Genomic DNA, 10,144 nt, shown 5'->3' with positions numbered 1-10,144 from the left:
AGAGTTCATACCGTTTTGTAGCAATTTTCGCGATTGACTTGAATAATTTACACTAACACCGAATATAATTGTCGGTACACTCTACTCTACGGATTTGGGAAATTGCAAGCGGAACATGTTTCGCCACCATTCCTGCCAGCAGTGATACGCATTTTCTAACGCAGAATGGTTGAGAGGGTTGAAAGCGTGGTTTCGCTCTGGGTTGCAAACTCTCGACCATTGGCGAGCAAAGTGTACTGAACGCCCTCGAGCCATACTAGTAAAATTGTAACACCCCAAAAATGCATACATATCGACCGAGGTTTACCCAGAGGCACCTATCGCGCTGGACGTCAGGCGACGCGTATGTGGTTACAGTGCTGTTTGTTGCTTGACTATTAGAGGCGGAAGCACACCGTTGATAGTCGCCGGAAGCCAGCGCAGTGTACTGCAACAACACGCTCTCTCTATGTAATGTATCGTGACACATTGAGCTTTTGAGTACGGTGTCCTAGTAGAAAGGTACGATGCATCCAGCTCTGATGCCCGGTTCGTGTGGTGAGAGCGGTGTCACCCCGGATGCAATTACTGGCAATAATCCTGATCGGATTACACGCGTAATTGTGTCGGAACAATGATAATGTAATGCTGTGTACTAGATGAGTGGGGAGCAATCATTTGTAAAAGGGAGTTTGTTGGATTTCAAGCAAATAAATTAAATGTATCCGTGGAAACGATTGGAAACTGATAGTAGGGGTGATATTGGACCAAAATTGCAAAGCCTTTCCTTTTTTAATGCCATGTTCAGACTACGCTCGAATAACATGTTATTCGCAACGTGATATTCACGAATAACATAATCGTTCACACTGGCACTAATGATGTTACAGTTTGACACCTAATAATGAATAAGAATATTTATGTTTATGTATTTATGTAATATTTATTAATGTTCTTGGAGGAATCCTCGAGGGAATTCCTGGAGGAATCCCCGAAGGTATTCTTGGAGGAATATTTGGAGGAATTCCTGGAGGAACCCCGAGGATTTCTAGAGGAATCCCCGAAGAAATTCCTGGAGGAATCCTCGGAGGAATCCCCGTAGGAATTTCTGGAGAAATCCCCGGTCGAATTTTTGGAGGAATCCCCGGAGGAATTTCTGGAGGAACCCTCGGAGGAATTCCTGGAGGAATCCCCAAGGAAATTCCTGGAAGAATCCCCGGAGAAATCCCTGGAGGATCCTATGATAAATTTCTGGAGGAACCTTCGTTTGAATTTCTGAAGTATCCACGGATTAATCGCTGGAGAGAAATCTTAGAGGAATTCCAGGAAAACTCATTGGAGGTCCTCGAATGAATTTCAGGTAGAACCAAGGTGAAGACACAGACTTTCTTGTTAAGTTTTGTCTTTATTTCATTTTCAGATGGTTGTCACATTGAAATCCGGCCGCATAGTGACGACGCCACCGACTATTATAATTACAAAGGTTGATATTCAATGGATTTACTTGCGGTGGTTGATTATAGGTAATATAAAATAATTTCATTTTTATTTCAAAATGTGCCTCTTGATTGGAGGCTCAGCATTTCGTTTATCCCGCATGATGATGGAGTCCTATTCTTTTGCAGTGGAGCAAGATCAGCACAAACAAAATTTCAATTAGGTATGTATTATCGAAAAATAGGATGGTGGTTGAAAACGGCTTCGGCCATCTCAAGGCCCGGTTTCGGCGTGAGAAGGGCATCGACAATACTATAGAAAATTCTGCACTTGTAATAAAAGCTTGTTGCGTTTTGCACAATTTCCTGAACAACCGAAATGACGAGGTTACTCTTAAATGGCTGGTAGCTCAGCAACAAGTTGACGCTCGTAGACCGCAACCAGCAAAAGATGTCTTGCTGAGGGCTGCCGATGCCAGTGGTGAGGAAATTCGTGAGGCAATTGCAGTTTTCTTAGGTATGTATAACGGGAGAAAAACGAAATGCGGCTATAGCGAAAAAATTTTGCGTTCTACCTAATACGAACGAATGAACGAATAAAGATAAACAGACGTAACACTCTGATGATTTCCATCGTACACTAACTTAACGATCTATTTCAAAATTTGATTGTTGGCCAACTGGCCATATATGGCGCACACGTCGTTTTTGTTTGAGTTTAACGTGGATAAACGTCAGCTAGTTGATGGTTGGAAAACTCAGTCCTTTTAGCATTGGGCAACCATGTTTCCGTGACTATGATTTGAATAGAAAAATATTCGAAGTGTTACGTCTGTTTGTCTGTGGTGAAACCTTCAAGTTAATTAAAAAAAAAGTTTTGATTTATTTTCTCTTGTGAATACATTTAAAAATTGTTTACCTTTAAAAATATTTAACTGACGTCCAACACAAAATTAAGTAAAAAAGTAACACACACATACATTACTGGCATTAAGAACGGCTGTTAACAAATTGCAAAAATGCATTTTTCATCTCTTTCGCGTCTTCTACGAACTGTTCTAACAGGTTCGTCCTCTTCTTTTCTTGTTCTATCATTTCTGATTCTTTTGCCCTCATTCTTGTTTCTTCCTCGTTGATTCTCTCGACCAAACTATCGAATCTTTTTAAAATTTCCGATTGAAAATTTACTGTTTTCTTCCTTTTTTTTCGTTTCAGCTCGTGGGGTTAAAGCGGTCGACGTGGATGGTCCTACGGGAGATGAACCAGATTGTGGAGGTGCTGGGGTTGATGGGGCAGATAGAGACTCTAACGCTTCGTGGTAGGATCGCTCATCATCCAACCACTCTTCGTCGAGTTGATCCATATCATCATCGTCCGGAGATGCCTCAGCGTGTCCTGTAAATAAAAAAAATATTGAATTCAATGGTTTATGGTTGTAATGATATCTTAATTTACCACTTCAGACATTACTATCCTCCACGAGACTCTCTAAATTATGTATCGCGTGGCTTCCAAGAAGTGCATGCACTTGTTCGAAGTACGGCCAATCTGATGGAGAGCCACCCGACGTGCCAACATTTTTCTTTTGTCCTGATATTTTCAAAATAAGTACATATTATTGTTCATTAGTATGTAAACGTAATATAAAATCATAATTAGAGCGATTAAGGTGAATATATAACGAAGCCACACTTCGAATTTTCAAGAGCACAAATCTGAGGAATTAAAAGAAGGATTGCGCTGAAAACTTGATCGATTGGTGACCCGCTGGTGGTGACCAATCGATCAACTTTTAAGCGCAAACCAACCCTCGGTTCTTCAGATTTGTGCTTTTGAAAATTCTAAGTGTGGCTTCGTTATATATTCACCTTAAATTAAATAGCACATAAGTTTTTGATATTTTATATCTTGGATAGTAGGGTTAGGTCAAGGGGAATGACATATAGTTTTCTAACCGGAAAATCTGAATTTATCCGTTCTTAACCATCGCTAACCGCTGCTAACTGAGCAGCAGTTAGACGCGGTTAACGACGGTTATCAATGGAAGTGTCATTCCCCCTGGGTTAGGTAAATGTTTCAAAAGCAACAATTTGGATTAGTTATGACACTCATTCCCTATATTGTATTAAGATTATGAATTAATCATTAATTATTGTGTGTTCATCAATTATTACCTGTACCGCGATTTCAGGTTATGGATGCGGACTCTCACATCCTCGACAGTAATGTTCCCCAAACCATTCTTCCCTAGTTCAACTGCCATCTCCTGGTATACGTGATTGTTTCTCCGGGATCCTCGCAGATGAACAATCTTGTCTGTCCACAGCTCTATCAGCAGGTTTATGTCTGCCGTAGACCACCGGATCTTCTTTTTAAGATCCGTTTTTTGTGATTTTTTTGCTGGTGACATCCGGGATGCTGGTGATGATATATTCTGAGCTGCTACATTTCACAATAAAACATATAATTACTATTCCTCAGATTCTCGATCCATTGAGAAGAAGAAGACACTACCAAAGAAACCAAGTTGCTGAAGATGTACGCATTGCATGTACAAAGCACATATGTATAGGCTCATATAGGATCCCTCTCAATAAAGTTGAATTACAATCAGGTGCGAAATGACGAATTACGGTTATAGGGTTACTGTGGTAATAGTGTAAATTAATTTAAAATAAATTGATTGTACTACCTAAAGGAGGATTTCAAAACGTTGGTCGGTAGTTTTCATCCTAATTTGCTTGGGAAAATATTAAAATTATCGTTTCTCTCTGTTTTTGATAATAAATCGCTTACACCAACATTTAGGCATATTGTTCTGTGGTATCCCATTAAATTAATATGGGATTTTGAAGGGTAGGAACAACTACCGCAACAATAGAAACACAGCAACAGAAATATTAAGGAAAATATTGTCAATAGGTTTTTGGACAAACCTTATGCATACAAATGGTTCAATTTCATAGCATAATACATCTGTGCACTTCTTAGATTGTTACAAGAAATCACCCGGCGCAATGGCCTATTAACTGAGACGTTTCAAAGACTGAGTTAAATGCGATGCTATGCTTAGCATCCTATGTCCAGGATTTACTGGCAATAATTTCCCATAGGGGGCTTGTGATGTCCGCGAAATGCTTCACATGAAAAGAAGCCAAACCGAGGAAACTGCGCAATTCAGATATCGTACTGGGCTCTCGAAACTGTTGTATGCTTTTAATTTTTGCATCATCAACGTGAAAGCCGTGCTCGTCAAGCTCGTATCCTAAGAATTTTAGGCGAGTTTTGTCGAACTCATATTTTGCGGAGTTTAGAGTAAGATTGTTTGCTCTCAATCTTTCCAACACGTCGCATACGGTTTTTCGCAAATCTTCCAGCGTACTCGCAAACATAAGAACATCGTCGATATAGACGATTTTGTTCTTAACATCCTTAAGAATCCGTGTCATTTCCCTTTGGAAGATTTCAGGGGCACAGTTGACCCCGAACATCAACCTGGTGAATCGATACATGCCTGGCAAAGTGAGAAAGGCAAAAGAAGAAGAGATGCGCAAAGGAAACATGTAAAAAGAGAATGCTTACATAGTTAGTACACACAACATCTATAAAAATGTCTTGGTAGCATTTCAGCCGAGAAAGTGCTCAATTGCCATTATCGCAACATTAGGTACTACATTACTACAGAAATTAGTCTATGGTACTACTGTAAGCCCTGACATCCAGGGCTCTACATTTTCAATTTCAATTGAAATTTTCAGGCGAAGTTTGTAAACAATGTTTTCAATCGTCAATGGAAACAAGGCGCCGGCGTCGTCGCTCAGCCCGACTGTCATCGTCACCGATGAACCGACGCTGCTGCGTCGTCGCAGATGCCACTTTGTTTCGCACTCACAAGCTCACGCACGCTCGTTCGACATCGAATGAATTTCTCTGTTATAACTCAATTAATGAGTGTAACAACCGGCAAATCTGTGTAATGTTAATGTATGCTATGCATATTTTACGGAAATAGTTTATTACCCATAAAAATATTAAGCAAACATACATTTTAGACAATTTGAAAATTTCAATTGAATCCCAGTCGGTGTGAAAATGAGCCGCCACCCGTCGTTGCGTCGAAGAAAGTGACAAGAAGGGCGGATGAAGCGAAGCGCATGCATGTTGTTTTGAATGTTCCCGTCGTCGGCGTCCGTCCGATGCTGATGGGCGCTCGCTTTCAGCGTCATGTTTTGGTTTCGACGATGTAGGCCCCTGCTGACATCAATAGGTGGCAGTAGAGTCAGTCTAGTTAGAGTTTGGCGGACTGTCACTTTCGATCGGAGCCAATCGAGCATGACGTCACGGTGTAGCATTTATCGGTGAGGACACTATGACGTCATGCTCGATTGGCTCCGATCGAAAGTGACAGTCCGCCAGACTCTAATTATAGGGACTCTTGGTGGCAGTAGGGAGCAAACGTCAAACAGGAGCACAAACGATGCAAACGCCACGAGCAGTCAATCGACCAGCTACTGAATATTAGAATCAATCGTTTAAAAGATTACCGCGATATCGGGTGAAATTGATCACTTTTCACAGTTTTTGGCTTCTAATTTTTGAATAGTTATCGATATGGTCAAACTCAATGCTTTAAAACAAGTACGACCACGGGTTTCATCAGTCAACGAGGTTTAAACTTTTACTGCAAATCATTTTATTGCAATAAATATCATTTAAAATAAAAAAATCAGAAATTTTAGTTTCGGGGTGAAACTGATCAGTCAGTGAAATGTCTTTGTAAGTGCTGGAAGTAAATTTTCCATCTGAATTATCCACCCCAGAATGCGAAAAGCATTGTAAAACTTATACAAGTTTAGTAAATTCTTCATTATTTAAATTTAAAGTTTGATAAATTAACTTAAACGCCTAAAAATATGCAATTTCCCTACTAGACAAGTCATTACATTAGAAAAAAGTACAATTTTATGCATAAACATCAATATTTATAGAACTTTTGATGACGAAATCGGGTTTAGCGAACACTTGGCAGCTATAAACATTCATTTGAATATTAATTCCATGTGCGATACAGCTACGGTAAGAAAATTTTGAAAGTGTCTTTGAAAATCGCAAAACACACAGTTTCGGAAAATATCAAATTTAACACAGAAATATGTGACTAATTATCTGTAAAACATGTAAACTCATCATTCAATAACCCTTGAGCCAGATGATGGTCATTTTCTACAAATTGTTATAAGTTCAAAGCATTATTTTTGACAAATAAAAATTGCCCTCACGTCGATCAATGTCACCCCACTGATCAATTTCACTCGAAATCACGGTACCGAAGGGACGCGATTAGAGTGTCACGTCTGTTTCTCTATGCTACTGATATGGGTCATTCCGCGCCAAGTAACCGACCGCTTGCAATCGACCACCACGGATTTAAACCAAATTTGGCTGAAACATTTGCTTAAATGGAAAAAGAAAAAATCCAAATTTTGGTGCCGATCGGATCACCCCTCGGCCCGTGGCAGCACCCCTCGTTTTGGCCGATATGAAAATTGTCCTCTCTTTTATTTTTATCATTGAAACGATTGCACATACACATTTTCGACCTTCGGCTTTTTTAAAGGAAATCGTTCAGGAAATCCAGAAAAAAATATTATTTTTTTGATACAGTGTTGCCAGATATAATATTTTTCAATTTTAAAACTAAAAATCTATTTTTCTCAAAATACGTATATTTTGATTTTAAAAATTTTGATTCCATTGTGATTATCAGACGTTTTTCGGTCGGAAAAGCTTAACTCCCCAAGGTAATTTGCGTCGTTCCTGAGATATAGCGTTTTTAAGACAAGATATTTATTTTTTTTTTCATATAAAATATCATATAAAATCATGTGCAGTTTATAAATTTCGTAAAAAAAACATTGTTCGATGCCATATAAAGACGTTTTGTGCTGATTTGAACAATAAAGAGCATACAAAGGAATAAAAAAATGTGACAGTGTTGCCAGTTTACCTTTTTTATTATACCATGGAACCTAACCTTCAAGTGTTTGACAATGTACAGGTTATTCTGAAAAATCACACCATGTTTGTTGCAAGATGTGTGAGCAAGATGAAAACAATACACATCTTCTCTAACGACCTTTTCTTCACAGACAAACAGACGTAACACCTAGAACCATTTTCGTGAAAATCCGTCGCCTAGTTCACACTACCATCACCTGGTGGAAATGTTTCACGATACACTGCGTAGTGCAAAATCGTCAACAGAAGGCACTAGTGTGAAACGTCAAACGCATAGAAAAACGATGTGCGCACCTAAAAATAGGTTTATTGCAAAAAATGAGGATAAATTGTTAAAATATAAAATGTATCTATTGTGAAATTCATTCAATTGCCACACATGTCATTTTTATTGTAAACATTTAATTTACACGAAAGTTTCCGTAAATAGATAGGGGGATTATGGGCATAATGGACACCCTAAGCAAATGAGTACGTTAGACCTGTATAACGAAGAAAAACTTAACATATTATCAGTTGGCTTACAACTTTAGCCTGTTTTCTACGTATTTCAATCATTTACAGCGGGTAAAATGACTTTATTGTGAAGAAATAACGAATTTTAAATCGTGTGTTTTTTAGGGCTGGCAGGAAAGGTACGGGGCGGAATGGACACCCATCGGGGCATAATGGACACCCCTGCATATTTTATGCTAATTATTTGATTACATCGATCAGTTAAGTAATCTGCCTACGGAGATCAATGCCACAGGTATAATACTCCATCTTAGATGAGTTTACATAACATCAAAGTTATTTAAATAAACTTAAGGCTAAAATAATCGGATTGATTTTTTCCAAACTCTCTAAAACTCTTATGCAATGCGCGTACATCCATTCGTAATTGCCAGTGTTCATTTCGCCCCGAATCGACTACAACATTAAAATTGCTATTTTAAGTAAATTCTGATAAAAAATAAAACACTTCATCCATTGCTAAATCTCCGTATACATATAGATAAGGTAACAATTCACTTGTTTTAATGGTGGACATACTCCAACACTCATAATACCTTATTTGCTGCTGCTTCGAAATTATGAGAATTTCACTATATGAAAAACATATTTCAATTTCAATGATAATTTGGTTATTTTGGAGCAAAATAAATGGTTCTTTTGAAAAATAGAACCATGACTTGTTCCTTTACACTTATGCATTAAAAGTTTAACATAAAAGTCAACGGTTTCGCCAAAAACAGGGGTGTCCATTTCGCCCCGGGTGTCCATTATGCCCCTAATCCCCCTAACACCAAATAAAAACTAATGATTTCTGTTTTTTATACATATCGAGCATATTTGGCAACACTGCATGAGTATGAGCATAGATCTGCCGTAATTCTGCAAAGTGACGTAAGCGACATTGATAGTTTTCGCTCGTTTTTTGGTTATTATGCATAAAACACTTGCTCATTCTCTAAGTTTCTTTCCATAGATGATAGATTACGACTAGATCTTGCATTATAATTCAGCAGGCATACCACAGTGTTATTTTTACACCAGATATTGTCGGGCCGCCACCAAACCGGACTTCGCACAATCAAGTCGCGATGCGACCCAACTCGCGACGTTTTTTAATCATGTCAAAAGTAGTGCGCATCCTTCCCGTTGTTGTCAGCAACACAGCGCACTGGATGCGAAATAGTTGCGACACTTGTGGACCAAGAAAATGGCAATTTTTGATTGAATGTCGGTCTTGATTCCAAACGGATAGACAATATTATATGAAATATACCAAAAAATATCGACATTTTGAATGGCGCTTACGTCACTTTACAGAATTACGGCAGCAGATGGCAACACAATTCATGATTGTTACGCCGTGATTGGTCGCAGCGAACGATTGTCGCTTTGGCTTGTGTGTTTGCTTGTCAGCGACGACAGCAGCCACTTCGATCACTCACCAACATTCTTCATCAATCGTCATTCATTCATTCGCTTGCGATCCAAACTGCGATGAACGGCAACGAATATCCATGTCAAGCAACTTGCGCATGGCTTCTCACTGGTGATGAGGTTGCGTGTTTGATCACGACAATCCGTTTGCTGCATCTTTCTCGATTCGATTCAGCAAAGAGGAGTGAATATGAAAAAAGTGAGGCAAATATACTGATCCTTAATATGATACGAAACATTGTCGATCTGCGAGTCACCTATAATTGGTCGAACAATCGATTTGTATTTATCGGAATTAACGCGCCACAACCGATCTCTTTTCCATGCAAAAAAAGCCTATTAAAAGTAGTCACCACCCCTCTAGGAAGCAAACGCCACTAATCCATTTCACTCAGAAATTTTAGTTCATTCATCGCCATGAAGAACAAACAAAAACCCATACCATATTCAATCACATCAATATACAACACAATACTCAACACTGTTCTTCACTTCTCTGCCCGAGACAATAAAGGACATGATCTATTATTCTGCGATCCCCTCATTGGGGTGTTGTATTCACAGTAAGAGTAAACGCAATACTACGTATCCCCGCACCTATTATTTGCGTTTCCGCGGAATACTAGCATACTTGGCAACACTGCGATAAAAATCAATCAAAAGATATTTTTACAGAGATTTTTATACGAATAAAAAAATAAAAATACTGAAGTCTGAGCTACCAGTTGCGCGACGATGCGTAGTATCTCATATTATCTAATTCCAAAGGATATGGGTAA

The 10,144-nt window shown here is 38.8% G+C and overlaps 1 protein-coding gene across 1 annotated transcript; it reads left to right on the top strand.

Annotated features, from left to right (window-relative positions):
• The first annotated feature begins 1,545 nt into the window (after positions 1-1,545).
• On the top strand, positions 1,546-2,992 carry LOC134286670 (uncharacterized). The gene is made up of 2 exons (XM_062848323.1): positions 1,546-1,932; positions 2,631-2,992. The coding sequence occupies exons 1-2, from the start codon at positions 1,662-1,664 to the stop codon at positions 2,735-2,737; spliced, it is 378 nt and encodes a 125-aa protein (XP_062704307.1). The 5' UTR covers positions 1,546-1,661; the 3' UTR covers positions 2,738-2,992.
• Positions 2,993-10,144: the final 7,152 nt, after the last annotated feature.

This window comes from Aedes albopictus, chromosome 1, assembly GCF_035046485.1.
Source record: "Aedes albopictus strain Foshan chromosome 1, AalbF5, whole genome shotgun sequence".
Classification (NCBI taxonomy): Eukaryota; Metazoa; Arthropoda; class Insecta; order Diptera; family Culicidae; genus Aedes; species Aedes albopictus.
The sequence above is the reverse complement of the archived record's forward strand: the minus strand, read 5'-3'. Positions and strand labels throughout refer to the sequence as shown.